This window comes from Denticeps clupeoides, chromosome 2 (genome assembly GCF_900700375.1).
Source record: "Denticeps clupeoides chromosome 2, fDenClu1.1, whole genome shotgun sequence".
Lineage (NCBI taxonomy): Eukaryota > Metazoa > Chordata > Actinopteri > Clupeiformes > Denticipitidae > Denticeps > Denticeps clupeoides.
In genome coordinates, this window is record NC_041708.1 from 33,857,670 (window position 1) to 33,872,669 (window position 15,000).

Here is a 15,000-nt window from a genome sequence, read left to right on the forward strand (position 1 = left end):
CCAGGAATGTACTAAGTAACGGGGCAGCGTTACTTATCTGTATTCAACCTGACATGACAATTTCCACAATTCTAACCAGCATCATCTATTACAGACACCCACTGATAGACATTTTTGTCTCATTTTTATGCTTTAAGAAAGATTGGAGTGAGCCAGGTTGTGTTGGGTATGTTTTTTTAGGCGGCGAGTTCTCCGTTACCAGCGCAGGGCCTGGAGATGTGACAGATAGATCTTATTTGTCTGATAGAGTTGACCAGGGAAATGGAGCTACAGCTGGTTACTTCATTAGGTCGTCTCATTGATTGAACCCCTGCTGAAGTGATGCAGCAGGCTCCTCCGATAACTGCTGGTAATAGAACAAAATGAATTCTTATCACAGAGATTGGAAAGGCCATTAACCCTGGCCTCCAGTGCTTTTCAGATGTCACAGACAGGAAGCCAAGCGGCAAGAGGGGGGGGGGGGGGGGCTCCATCTCAGAGCTGGGGTCACGTTGGAAGGCCCTGTGTGAAGTTTCCTCCCATTTTGGCTCCTGTGCAGATGAAACCCAGCCAGATGTTTGTAATCATGAGCCGAATAAATATTGCACAGAGAACGACGATAATTGGAAAAAATAAAAAAATCTAGTGAAGTTAGTTTCAAATAGAAAGTAAGCCCTGCCATCATGCCTCTCTTCAGCCCCTTTTTATTTCCTCTCAGCGCCTCCGGTGATCTGCGCGGCACGAATGCAATATGGCCATTGTGCACGATGCAGGTGTTTGTCTGAGGAAACCTTTGAAGACGCGCTCTTGCCAAAGCCGCATATTTGTTATTAAGAATCATTAATGTCGTCTCGGGCTGGTGGGCGCGGAGTAAGAACCCCGACCAAGCATCGGTGGAAATTTCTGTTTGTGCAGCAAAAAGGAAAAGGCTTTAATCTTCATCATGTTTATTCATATGATGTTAGGAAATAATGGGTGCGAGCGCGGCAGACGCAACGACTCAGAGGCAGGTGGCAGGGAAAACTTCCTCGGAATGAAATAATTGACAACAACAAAGAAGATTTGGACGAATGCTGATACAAGTGTTTTGTTTGAAAGTTTCGCTCTTTTTTTTTTTTTTTTTTAATCTGTCATGAAAAATAGACTGTGACAACATGTACCTCGGCGCAGAGCTGGAGTAGAGTTCACTTCTTTAAAAGTGCACCGCTTTCATGGCAGACAGCGGATTGTACAGCCCGTCCTGCAGCGTTTTTTTTTTTTTTCTTCCTCTGGGTATTAATGCATCCTTTTGAGTTCTATAAGAAAAGACCTCCATTAGCCTTTGTGCTGTGTTATGAAGCTACATGATGTCATGATATGTACTGTCAGGTTTGACCCAGGCATGATGTGACTAAGCAACCTGGCACTATGCATCCTAGTCGGCCGCTAGAAGTTCCAGAGGAAGTTACTCAGACAAATCCTTATCCAGGTCCTTTCTCACCAAAAATATGCCCATTGTTCAAAGTTACATTCCGCATGTCGAATTCTTCCAGAAATGCATGGTGTTTTTTTTAGAAACTTTTTTTTTTGTACCTATAGCAGTGAATATAGGCCCACACTGGGCTACTGTCCCATGCCGATAAACGAGTTCTGCAGCCGGCGAGGAGCGTCTTTATGTCTCTGCTGCTTCCAGGCTTAGCAGCAGTGTGCAAACATGGCCTGCTCGCCACGCTGATGTTTAGTAATTTAGACATGGTACATTAACAGCATCTGGTTAAGATCTAAATGCTTGTTAAATGTGCAGAAATTTCAAGGGCAGTGGGGGAGGTGGAAGGAGAGGGGTGCAAGAAGGCAAAGCAGGGGAAAGAAAAAGAGATTTGGGGAAGGGGAGGTGGAGGATCAACCAGTCAGTAAAGGTTATTATCCTGAAAGTATTACAGCCGGCCCTTAACACAGTTGAGGGCGGTGTTGGGTTTCAAAAGATTCTTTTCAAATGGAGGGGGCAAATGAAAAGCACGAGGGGAAAGAATGTGACATCACAGGGGCCATGGGCTCCTCGCACTGATGGGGGGATGTGAGTAAAAATGAGCGTTCGGCACACCTGATCATGATCAGACGCTTTTCTTACTGCACAGATACATATTTGTACTAAACAAAACAATATATATATATATATATATAAATTATCAAATTATTATTTGCAGCAATACATAAGTGTGCAATTACATGTGACTATATGTGAAGCTAACTTTTTGAAAAAAAATAAAAAAATTACTTTGTGTAAGAAGTTTCAGAAATAAACTAAAATAGAAATTTCTTTCTCAGATTAATGAAGCACATCAGTGCCCCGAAGAAGGAATTAGCAGCGAAATTCAGAGTGTATGGAAGACATCTTAATGAATACAATCATTTTTGAGCTAATATATTTCCACCACTGTGTACAACGGGTCGCTCTTTTACTGGCCAGATAATGACCAACTCGGGCCGTTATGGTCCCCATGGGGAGAGCATGTGAAGAGTCCAGCCTCCCAGCCCGTCATTAGCCAGTCACTAAAGGACAGGCCCGGCTTTTTAATGAAAAGAAAGTGACTGGGCCAGCATTTATGATTTTTACCCACCAGCCGGCACCGTGGCCCCCCGCCTCTCACTCTCCTAATATGGAGACAAAGCAACAAGGAGCATCTGAAACAACAAAGGGGGTATATCAGCCCAAGAATATAATTATATGTCTGTCGTATATTATGTAGCCGCATGCACGGGTATTATAATTGCATTGTTATTCAATATTATATTATCCTGCCTGTGCATTTCTGGGTGATTTTATTATTAGTATATCTTTTTTATACGTGCAGGGCGCCCTGTGTAAACAAATCAAAGTAATAGCATTCACCGCCGTCCACTTTCAAAATGCCAGCCCGTTCCGCTTTAATGTTCAGCGGGTCTCACATCAAAGCCGCTCCCATCAGGTTGTGAAAATGGCAGAGGCGCGGCCATTTGACCCGAGAGGGTTATTTGTTTGCGTTTTTTTTTTTTTTTTTTTTTTTTTTGGTGGGGCTTCGTCAAAAGTTGTGTCCACTCCGCTGCTGTTAGCGATTAAGTTGTTGTCCACAACCCCACCCCTCCACCCTTCCCAGATTACTCAAACTGTTACCAGGGTCAGGCCCAGGGCAGACACCACCATGATGTATAGGAAAGCATGTCTGGGAATTTCTCTCACTCTTGAAACACATACCAGAAAATCTACAGAGCACCCCTACTGAACGAAGGGAGGGAGAGGGGGGGTTAAAAAAAAAAAAAAAAAGTCTGATGAGACCCAGATGATAGCCACTCTTCTTTCCCCCCCCCCGTTCCTTTACTACCTTCATAATTTGCCCTTTTCTTTAGCTTGACACACCATGTTTTATTAACGCTTTCCACGATAGCCTTAAAAATTTGATGCCCCCTTGAGGTAAAGACGTTCGGTAGCACTTTGACACTTCATTTCCCAGCCGGGGGGAATGGGTCAGTGGAAGAGGGTGCACATTCCCGAGGATGAGTGGGAAAAGATGGGAACGAGAGGGTTGGGTTGAACACGGAACATGGATGAAGGGGTAAAGATGAGAGGAACTGCCATAATACGGCCTGTGCCTTGAGTGTGTTGTGACACGGTGGAATTGAGGTGTGTGTGTGTGTGTGTGTGTGTGTGTGTGTGTGTCTATTCTTTATTAGCCGGCCTGAAATCTGGTCATGATCACAGGGTCCAGGACTCCAGCTGTGCTCCCCCACCTACACAAACACACACAGAGAGAGAGAGAGAGAGAGAGAGAGGGAGACTCGGCCTCAGATCCACTCTCATTAAGAATCAGGAGTGGTTAGACTTAAGGAACAACACGTCCTCAGATTGCCCACACACACACACAAATGCACAAACTCATTCTCTCCTTTCTCCTGTTGTTTTTTTCCCCGATTCATATATATTTCTTGTCCCATTTTATTTATTTATTTTCCCTGTCTGGGAGAGATGGCGCTGAGAACAGAGTGGAAACAAGGAACAGACAAAAGCTTTTTTCTTTTCTTTCCAAGACGTGGTGACCTTGCTGTTTATGTTTTTTATTATACTTATCTGATGTGTGAGAGGACGAGAGAACGCTGCAGAAGTGCTTTTTATTTTTTTAAACAAGCAGTTCAATTTGTGCAGTTTGCCTGTCTTTGTATGAACTACACTGTGTGTGTGTGCGTGTGTGTGTGTGTGTGTGTGCAGTATCCACATCTAAAAAGGCCCCCAAATACACACACACACACTGCCTTTGTTACTGAATGAATTAGAATACACCACTGCGACACAAGCGCCAAAATAGCAATTTTTGCACCCAGCTGCCGGGCGTGACAGGAGATATTTCATCCCGTTGTCAGAATATGATTAATAAAACATCAGGACTAGAGTGCGGCACAATTTCTCCTTTCAATCACTCCCAGCATCTGCCATGAAAATTTCATGCTGTATATAATTTCCTCTTAATGTGTTGCACTTAAAATGTCGGTGCCAGCGCTGCGTGGGGAGTTTGAAAGGGTTAATTATATCATGTATCCGCCAAAGCCGAGGCGCCCATGCTTACCAAACAATGACTTGAGTGATTGTATGCAAATGGGACCCTGACCTTTGTGCCACCTCGTGCTCAATTTATATGGTTATCAAGGTTTTCTAAAATTGATGAGCGCAGCATTTTCGAGTGCTGGTTTCATCTGCATCATCCCGCATCTTCCTTATTTATTCCATTCGGGGGAGAATCCTAAAAAATAGGATCTTGTCTGTGGTGTGTGTGTGTGTGTGTGTGTGTGTGCAGCGCTGTGCAGTGGAAGCAGCATGTGACAGTGTGAGTGCAGCCAGCCTGGTTATCTGGCATTACTCAGACTGCTAAAAATTCATTAAAATGTGACATCAGCGCAGCGAGAGACAAATGATCTCAGGATGAAAGGGAACAGTGGGCCTTTCAGGGATTAGCGCGGCACAGCCCCGACCTAGCAGCTAACAGCATAAACAGATTAATCCACTCGCCGGATAGCTAAGATACACAGAATTATTAAACAAGAGGGGGGCGAGCCACCGTAAAGATTTCCATGTAATCTGCCTAGTGCTAACAATCTGGAGAGGTGTGTGATCTGGCTTCGGGGAGAGAAACTCATCTCTCTGAGTGCCCCCTGATAACCCCCCAGTTCACCCCCAACCGCGGCAAAAATACGATTTTTTTTTTTTTTTTTAGTCGCTTTAGATAAACTTCACTGTCTCACTGCCCTAGGCCAGACCCCCCCATCTTTTTAACGGCAGGAGGATGAGGTGGCGGACATGCACATTGTCATGTGGGTAACCCAGATCCCCTGCTTGTGCTTGATTGTAGAGGAACCAGGTGAAGACACCGAAGGACCTCCACAAGCCGCCTCGGCGGCTGCAGCCGGGGACAGAGGGCCGAGCAAAGAGAGCAAGAAGACAGAGCAGGAGCCGAGTAAGAGCCTTTCATTTGGCCTCTCACGCCGTTTGCACCTCCTCCTCCACCTCCCACCCTCTTCCCGGCCCCCGCCCCGCTCCCCGCTTTAATCTCAGACGGCCGGGCCTGCCTCCGCTAACCGCGGCTGCATGTGCGGCTTGCATGTGAATGCTATCAGTAGCCTCCCTTTGACCCATTTTTAATCAGAAACATCTGACAGCAGAGATGCGGATAAGTTGAAGAATATTACGGAATGACCAGTGAGATTATTTTTTAATCAAATCAGTTTGCATGCTTGTAATTTTTAAGCGCCTTTCATTAATCTTTGCTGTACTTGCGGTTCCTCTGATGACATATTAATTTTGCGTAAGCATAGGATTAGATTCCACTCCGCCATATCATAATTTTTTTTCTAATATCAGGTCCTTGTACCTATACATTTATTTAATTTTTTCTTTTGCTTTCATCATACATCAGCCCATCAGGCCGCATTTCCCTTAACACAATGAAGCTCCAAATCTGCATACATTTGTAAATGGTATCACATTTAGAAACACAACAGTCGTTACAAATTGTCCTGTGTGGAGCTGATGGGGGGGGGCATCTGGTGCAGACACCTCGGGCTTTGTTATATTTGATTTGCCAAATAAGAAATCATACATGTTTTTTTTTTATGTATGAGATGAAAATCTATGGTCAAAATGAATATTACATTGGATGTCTTTTGCTGCATGCCATACCTAGCTACATAATGTGGGGTTCAATGGAGCAGAAGAAATGCTGAAACGGGATGGAGCCTATTAGTTTAGCCAGTCATCTATCTTTTAACCATATATCCATGACAGGCGTGTTTGGAGGAACCACTATTCAATGCATTTGCACTTCATATTACACAGAGTGTCATTTAACACTGTGGCAAAGATGCACTTTTCTTTAAGTGAGAAAGGATGTTAATTTTGCTCATGCTTTGTGTGCATGGAAGTATATACCCATATAATTTAATGCCATCCAGTAGCCATCCATTTTCAGTTCTGTGTATACAGTGCTTTAAGCGTGCCATACATGGTAATTCAGTTTTCTGATTTGGCAGGTCCAGACATTTTATTCCCTGCCACAGCCCATAACGTGTAGGAGAAAAGAGCATAGCGCTCGTGTGCGAACAAAATGAATCCACTGAAGTTAATAGTGTTCCCGATGGTTCTCCATGCAGTTTGTTTCTTTCCAAGCCTCATTTACTTTGTCATTTTAATCTAGTGTCACCATAGATTAATTTTAATCCAAATTGCATTTGCCATGCAAATGTCTTAATCTGGATAAACTCCAGATTATTCCGTGCTGTATGGAGATGTGACATGCCAGAGCAGTAGCTTTAGGGTGCGCTTTCTGAAATAATACAGCAAACACAGGCAAAGATGAAAATTAGCTGTCATTACTGGTAAAACATTTCCTGTGTACCTGCTTTGAATTAGCAAGGAAATTATACATTGCTCATGAAGCCAATTTTCTATTAATTTCTCATGCAATTTAAATAATACTGTTGAGCGAAACCAAATAGAATACATGCAAACCAGATTAAATGCTGCATATTTTAGTCACATTTGCATTTGAAATGTTGTTTGCATGCATCTACAAGATTTGAATTGAGTATTGCTTAATCATCGTATTTCTAAATATTAGATTAAAATATGTTAAATATATTACCATGTTTAATTGCAGGCCTACAGCTATGAATTTTCTCATGAGGATAATCAATGCGAACAGAATGTCTCTGACGATTGTGACATGTGTCAGTGTAGGTTTAGTCCCGGAAAGGAAGGAATGGACAAAATGATTCAAATGTGCTTCACAGGGTTAGGGGTGGGGGACCTGGTTGTGGGTGGGAGTGTGAGGCTTGGAGTGTGGCATTATCAGATGAACCACAGGTCACTCTAATGCATGACCTTAACCCTGAGTACCTCTAAATCACTAAAGTTACTCCAAGTGTCCCAGGGTACAGGCTTATTTATGGCTCTGTAACCTTAGCCATACTGGTGGGCCTGAGGTCCAGTAAATTAAATAGTAAATCGAAATGGCCTCCATAGCAGGTCACGTTTAATTGACGATTTCTTGAATATTTGCCTTTAGAAAACTAAATGCACTAAAAAAGAAGACTAAATCATACAGATAAAATATTGATGAAGGACAGATAGGGTGCTGTTTGTCGGTCTGGCTGCCGGTTTACCTTTTGGTTAAATTATCAGAGATTTAAAATGTTTGATGGGAAGCAGTCTGCTTTTGGTGGGGGAGCATTGACAGTTGTAAATAAAGATGGGTGGCCACACCACTGCTCACGTTCCTGTAATGCAAACAGCTTGAATGTCATAAATCACCTTTTGATTTATCTAATCAACCGAGGTCCTGCATCTCAAAGGCATTTGTCATTTGAGGGGAGGGAGGGAGTGTCACAATTATTTTATCTATTGCTTCGTTGAACTGCACTGTGTCTCCAGACAAAGGGAAAAAGGACACTGTAATTGAGTGTGAAGCACAGACTAAAACAAAGGAGAATAAGCAGTGAGTCTTCCCTCAGTAATTGTATTACAATATGGAGGCTGTTGAGGAAGAAGGGTGTGGGAGGAGTTATATTCACAAGAAAATAATACCCCTCGGTAACAAAGACTGCACACTCGCAATGATAACATGTTTGAATACAGAATAATGCATTTTGTATTTTGTCTTCCCCTTGAAGTGTTTCGCTAAGATTAGTTTTTATGAATGGTTTCTGCTGTTATTTCTTCAAACAGTGGTGTGCCTTCTGCACAGCACAGTGTTTATGAAAGCAGAAGCCTGATTAAGGAAATAAATCATGAAGATGGATCCTCATGTAAAACACAATCAGATTAGCCCCAAGACTATACATTTACATTCAATATGATGGCAATCAATGGCGCGGCCTCATTGCATTGTGAGATGTATTTGCACTCTGGTTGTCCGGCAATCGTCGCCTCACCCTGGAAATAATTTAGTTGCAAATTGACTGGAAGATTGTGAAAATTGAAAGTTAAAATTAGAAATACTCATAATAAACAGTGTGGGGGAAAAAAGGTCAGCTGATGTGGCGAGGCAATAAGATTGGGGCGGCCGGCAAATGAGGTTTTCTGTTTGTCATGAAATGTATGTGACATGCCTCCCCAATGCTGCAGGCGTATCAAAGCCAGGAGGAAAAAAAATTACCTTGCTATTTGAGACTGCGGAAAAATCTCTGATGCTCTTGGAAATTTGTATTATGCCCTTGTGTGTGTGTGTGTGTGTGTGTGTGTGTGTGTGTGTGTCTTTTTCCCATTGTGTCACTTTCCCTGACAGGCTAATATGTCAGACTCCAGATGTGTAGGATTACAATAAAATACGTAAAAGGGCCCCCCTAATGCAATAAAATTAAAATGCATGAACATTCCTTGAAATGGATATGCACTGAAAAATACAAAGCAGTGTGTGTATGTCTATGGTTTAGATTTTTTTTTTTTATTTTTTTTTTAGTTATCTCCTGCTAAGCTTTGATTCTTAAGGGTAAGCATATTTTGCCTTCAGTGGCCAGATTAGGTGAAGGCAGAGTGCTCTGCTTTTGTTTGTGTTCTATGGACTCACAGAGTGAATAAATTGCATATGGGAAGAATACTCGGACACTGTCTGTATCTAAGGATGAGGGTAATGAAAGAGTTATCACTCTGTGCAGCCTTTTCTAAATACGACTGGGGGGGTTATTTCCAGAATTGAGTTCAGCTGAAATGGTAATAGCATTGCCTTCCTCCACTGCGCTGTATAGGGCATGGATATTTAGGGTAATACAGTGAGGTGGTTTCGCAATGGGAAATCTATATTTGCTAATGAACTGCAGAAAAATACCATAGCGTTCAATAGAAGTCTTGCTGTGATAATGAATGTCATTTGAAATTCCCTGTTTCTTTTGAATATCTTTGTCAGAAATTGGTCCAAGTGTGTGAAAAGTAAATTGCAATGCTGTATGGAAAGTACTCAGAAACGTAATTTCCTTCTATTCACATGCACGACATGTTTAGCTAAATTGAATGTTAATAAGTTTTAAATAAAATATAAAATTCAAATCAATCTAACACATTTCCTCTTTTATGTTAGGTGGGGCTCCACTGGCTAAAGAAACCCTGAGCTCTGCAGCAGCAGGGAAACGTTCACATCTGCAGGAGAAGGAGAATGACACGCGACCTAAGAGGCCCAAATCTGCTGAGGAAAAAACACTTAGCAATGAGCTGGTAAGATACGCACTTTGAAAATGTATTAACACATTAGCAAGAAGCCACTGTGTGTATGTGTGTGCTTAATGGAAATACCTTGTTGGTTTCAGTTTTTTGCATCCCTTTCATGTGCATCTTTTTTGAGTTGTTGAATTGTTATCTTAAAATCGGTTTAAAGGTATTTCCTTGTAGCTCATGTACCCACAAGCAAGGTACATGTTATCTATGATCCAACAATTACATGTTCTAGTTAGTCATATTATGAACATGTTTTTTATATTAATTTTAAACTAAAACCTTTTTTGTTTATTTTAATATTACATATTATGAAATAAAACACACTTTGACCCCCCCATCCTTCTTTCTATAGGTGCAGCAATGCCCATACTGTAATTACAGTAGCAAGGATGCAAACCGTTTGCAGTTGCACATCATGTCCCAGCATTCCATGCACCCTGTTATCTGCTGTCCCTTGTGTCAAGATGTCCTCAGCAACAAGATCCACCTGCAGTTGCATCTGACCCATCTTCATAGTGTAGCCCCAGACTGTGTAGAGAAGTTGCTTATGACAGTAAGTCTAATCTTTTGTGTTTATTACATGTTGTTGTCCTGTAAATAGTTAATAATTGTATATTTTGTTGTTGGGTGAGTTACTGTTTAACTTAAAATGCGCATTAAACATGTTTTAAATTTTTCTTTACAGGTAACTGGACAAGATGTTACAACTCCTAATAATACAGTGCTGCCAGGACCAGCTCAAGACAAAGTTCAGTCTTTGACCGATTCTTCGTCTCTTCTGCCAGAAGTGTCTGGCAAGCTTATAGGTACGCATATTATAGAGTTAATTAAAATTTTCATTTTCATTTGGATTTACCTAATCAAAAATTCTCTTTACGCATTCTAAAATAGTTTTCTATTGCTTATTGTCTTCTTATTCTACTAGGAAACAGTTCAAAGGATGATAAGAACACAGACAAAAGTGAGCAAGAGCTTCTCAGTGATGAACTCAAACCACCAAAGGAAGCCGCTGAAGCTCCTGACTGGAAGAAGACCACAGGACGTGACCTGAAGACCCCAGACTCTTTGCAGGAGCCTTTCAATGATCTGCAGAAGCGACAACAGCTTTCAGTCTCTGATCGCCATGTGTACAAGTACCGCTGCAACCACTGCAGCCTGGCTTTCAAGACTATGCAGAAGCTTCAGATACATTCCCAATATCACGCCATCCGGGCTGCCACCATGTGTAGCCTGTGCCAACGAAGCTTCCGCACATTCCTGGCCCTGAGAAAGCATCTGGAGAACGGGCACCCCGAACTCAGCGAGGCAGAGGTGCAGCAGCTCTGTGGAAGTTTACCTCTCAATGGAGACATCACAGAGAGTGAAGCTAGGGCATTGGAAGAGGCTCAGGTTTTTGAACAAGACATGGATAAAGAAGATGAACTGGACCAAGAAGGGAAAACAAGCCCAACAGGCAGTGAAAGTGGCTCTCTTTTGGATGACATGGGCTCTGAACCAAAGCGGACCCTGCCTTTCAGGAAAGGTCCAAATTTTACCATGGAGAAGTTTTTAGATCCCTCCCGTCCATACAAGTGTACAGTGTGTAAGGAGTCGTTTACCCAAAAGAACATTCTCCTTGTTCACTACAATTCTGTTTCACACTTGCACAAGCTAAAGAAAGTTCTTCAAGAAGCCTCAAGTCCAGTTCCCCAAGAACCCAGCAACAATGTGGACAACAAACCATACAAATGCAATATTTGTAATGTTGCTTATAGCCAAAGCTCAACCCTAGAGATTCACATGCGGTCTGTGCTACATCAGACAAAAGCCAGAACTGCCAAAATTGAGAGTAGCAGCAGTACAGGTAGTGTGAATAGTGGGCCAGTACCGGCCAACAGTCCGATTCCAGTGAATCAAGGGAGCATGGATTCTTCAAGTATGCCAGTATCGACTAACAAAGAGAACACTGTAGATGCCAAAGAAGTCAATATAAAGCAAACTACTGATCACATGCCTGTTCAGCCTACCCACCAACAATCCCAGTCACCAGCACAGCTTCAAATGCAGCTGCAACACGAGCTCCAGCAGCAGGCATCATTCTTTCAGCCACAGTTTCTCAACCCAGCATTCTTTCCCCACTTCCCCATGACACCTGAAGCTTTACTGCAGTTCCAGCAGCCACAGTTCCTGTTCCCCTTCTACATCCCAGGCACTGAATTTAACCTCACCCCCGAGCTTGCACTGCACTCAGCTGCATTTGGGATGCCAGGCATGACTGGATCTTTCCTTGAGGACCTTAAGCAACAGATGCAGCAGCACCAGCTCAGCCAGCAGCAGCTCCAGCTGTCTCAGCAACAAGCTTCCCAGTCACAGCTGCAGCAGCAGAAATCACAGCATAGCCACAAACCAAAGGTGGAGCCCAGCAGCATGACCATTGCTGAGATCCAGATGTCCAGAGATGCCGAAGAACACCTTGAAAAACAAGAGAGCAAAGCAAAACATGAGAGTGCCAGTGAGCTGGATGGGATGAAGGAAAGCAAAGATTCCAAAAGGTCAAAATTCTCAGAGCCACTAATTCCCCCACCTCGAATAATATCAGGTGCCAGGGGCAATGCTGCCAAAGCACTTCTGGAGAACTTTGGATTTGAACTGGTCATTCAGTACAATGAAAATAGACAGAAGATTCAGAAGAAGAACAGGATTGGGGAAGAAGAGCTTAGTGACAAATTAGAGTGTGGCATATGTGGAAAATTGTTTTCAAACATGCTGATCCTCAAAAGTCACCAGGAACATGTCCATGGGCAGTTCTTCCCTTATCTGGAGCTTGAGAGGTTTGCTCAGCAGTACAGAGAGGCGTATGACAAACTTTATCCTATAAATCCATCCTCACCAGAGACTCCTCCACCGCCACCTCCTCCTCCTCCATCAGCTCCTGTTTCATCCATGCCAGCAAATAGCTGTGGAGTAAAGACCAAGGCTCCATCTCCAGCTCCTCTCCAGACTCCTCAATCTGCTCCACCTCCACCACCACCTCCACCACCACCCACTGTACCTCCAAAAGTGCAGCTGCCTGTCTCACTTGACTTGCCCATCTTTCCCCCACTAATGATGCAGTCTGTGCAACACCCAGGCCTGCCCCCACAACTTGCTCTGCAGCTGCCGACAATGGACTCGCTATCTTCTGACCTCACCCAATTATGCCAACAGCAACTGGGGCTGGATCCAAACTTTCTCCGTCAGTCACAGTTCAAGCGCCCTCGCACCAGAATCACAGACGATCAGCTCAAGATTTTACGTGCTCACTTTGATATCAACAACTCTCCCAATGAGGAACAGATACAGGAAATGGCAGATAAGTCTGGACTCCCACAGAAAGTAATCAAGCATTGGTTCCGCAATACCCTTTTCAAGGAAAGGCAGCGAAGCAAAGATTCCCCTTACAACTTCAACATCCCCCCAATTACAACCTTGGAAGATATAAGGCTGGAGTCTCAAATGAACACTTTAGAGTATTACAGAACTGATGCTGCCATGAACAAAAGGTCGTCAAGGACTCGCTTCACTGATTATCAGTTGAGAGTGCTTCAAGACTTTTTTGACACCAATGCATATCCTAAGGATGATGAGATAGAGCAGCTTTCCACTGTCCTCAACTTGCCCACACGTGTGATTGTTGTTTGGTTTCAGAATGCCCGGCAGAAGGCACGTAAAAGTTATGAGAACCAGGCAGATTCAAAGGACAATGAAAAGAAAGAACTAACTAATGAGCGCTACATCAGAACTAGCAACATGCAGTATCAGTGCAAGAAATGCAATGTCATTTTCCCAAGAATCTTTGATTTGATTACACATCAAAAGAAGCAGTGCTACAAAGACGAAGATGAAGATGTTGCTGACGAAAACCACTCTGAGGACTTGACAGATAACTGTGAACAGGGGTCTTCAAGGCATTTAGAAACAAGCAAATATCCCCTGGGGACAGCAACCAGCTCAGGGTCTAGCTCACCACTAATGCCCTCGCCTCGACATGACTTGGGAAAAATCTCGCCTAAACCTGAACTGAACCTTGAGAAACCAAAGCAGGCCGAGACTGTCCCAACACAAGTGGCAAAGGCATTATCTGATCCAAGACCACCATCCAAAGCCTCAACTCCTCAACCTCCACCCCACAAAATCTCTCAGCTCCCTATGACAAGACCACACTCTCAACCCCAGTCTGCAGCTGTCCCATCAAGCCCTCTTTCCATTACACTCCCATCAATTGTGAATAGTCTACCTCCACAGCTTTTACAGTACCAGTGCGACCAGTGTAAGATTGCATTCCCAACTGTGGAACTGTGGCAAGAGCACCAGCATATGCATTTCCTGGCTGCCCAAAACCAGTTTTTGCATTCACAATTCCTTGAAAGACCACTGGATATGCCCTACATGATCTTTGACCCCAATAACCCTCTGATGACCGGCCAGTTACGGTCAGGAGCCCTCTCCCAACTGACACCACAAAGCAGCTCTGCTCTGGGCTCTCTCCATGGTTCTGGCTCCTTGAAGCGAAAATTAGATGACAAAGAGGATGGCTCCAATGACAAAGATGGTGGAAACAGTGGTGAAGATCAACACAGAGATAAGCGTCTTAGAACCACCATCACCCCAGAACAACTGGAGATCCTTTATGAGAAATACTTACTTGATTCCAACCCAACAAGAAAGATGCTTGATCACATAGCTCATGAAGTTGGTCTGAAAAAGAGAGTCGTGCAGGTCTGGTTTCAAAACACAAGAGCCAGAGAGCGAAAAGGACAATTTCGTGCAGTTGGTCCTTCCCAGTCCCACAAGAAATGCCCTTTTTGCAGAGCACTCTTTAAAGCCAAGTCTGCTCTTGACAGCCACATACGCTCAAGACACTGGCATGAAGCTAAACAGGCTGGCTTTAGTTTGCCCCCAAGTCCTGTGATGTCACAAGAAGATGGCGGGGACAGCCCAAACAAGTATCATTTCTTAGAATACCCACAAATGCCTACAAAGACTGAGGCAAGTGAGTATGAGCTGCCAGCTGCATCATCCACCCCTGTCAAACCATCTGAAGCCCAGTTAAAAAACTTCTTGAGCCCTTCATCTGTAAAAGCAGAAAACAGTGATGAAATTGAAGGGCTTAATATGAATTCTGCAGAGGCTTCCAGTGACACCAACAAAGTTGATTTTGATGAGACCTCATCAATAAATACAGCCATAAGTGACGTTACAACTGGAGATGAGGCATACAATGAAGTTGAGAACTTCACAGCAAATGGCAGTGAGAAACACTACGAGAGCAAAATGAATATGGCATCAAACTCTGA

At 43.4% G+C, this 15,000-nt stretch overlaps 1 protein-coding gene across 4 annotated transcripts in view; it reads left to right on the forward strand.

Annotated features, from left to right (window-relative positions):
- Window positions 1-15,000, forward strand: part of zfhx4 (zinc finger homeobox 4) — a 69,120-nt gene that overhangs the window by 48,567 nt on the left and 5,553 nt on the right. For all 4 annotated transcript variants that reach the window (XM_028964065.1, XM_028964057.1, XM_028964074.1 and 1 more), the window contains exons 5-9: window positions 5,334-5,438; window positions 9,552-9,685; window positions 10,038-10,238; window positions 10,371-10,491; window positions 10,611-15,000. The exon at window positions 10,611-15,000 is cut by the window's right edge and continues 809 nt beyond it. In XM_028964065.1, coding sequence (XP_028819898.1) covers window positions 5,334-5,438; window positions 9,552-9,685; window positions 10,038-10,238; window positions 10,371-10,491; window positions 10,611-15,000 — 4,951 coding nt within the window. The remainder of the gene's footprint in view (window positions 1-5,333; window positions 5,439-9,551; window positions 9,686-10,037; window positions 10,239-10,370; window positions 10,492-10,610) is intronic.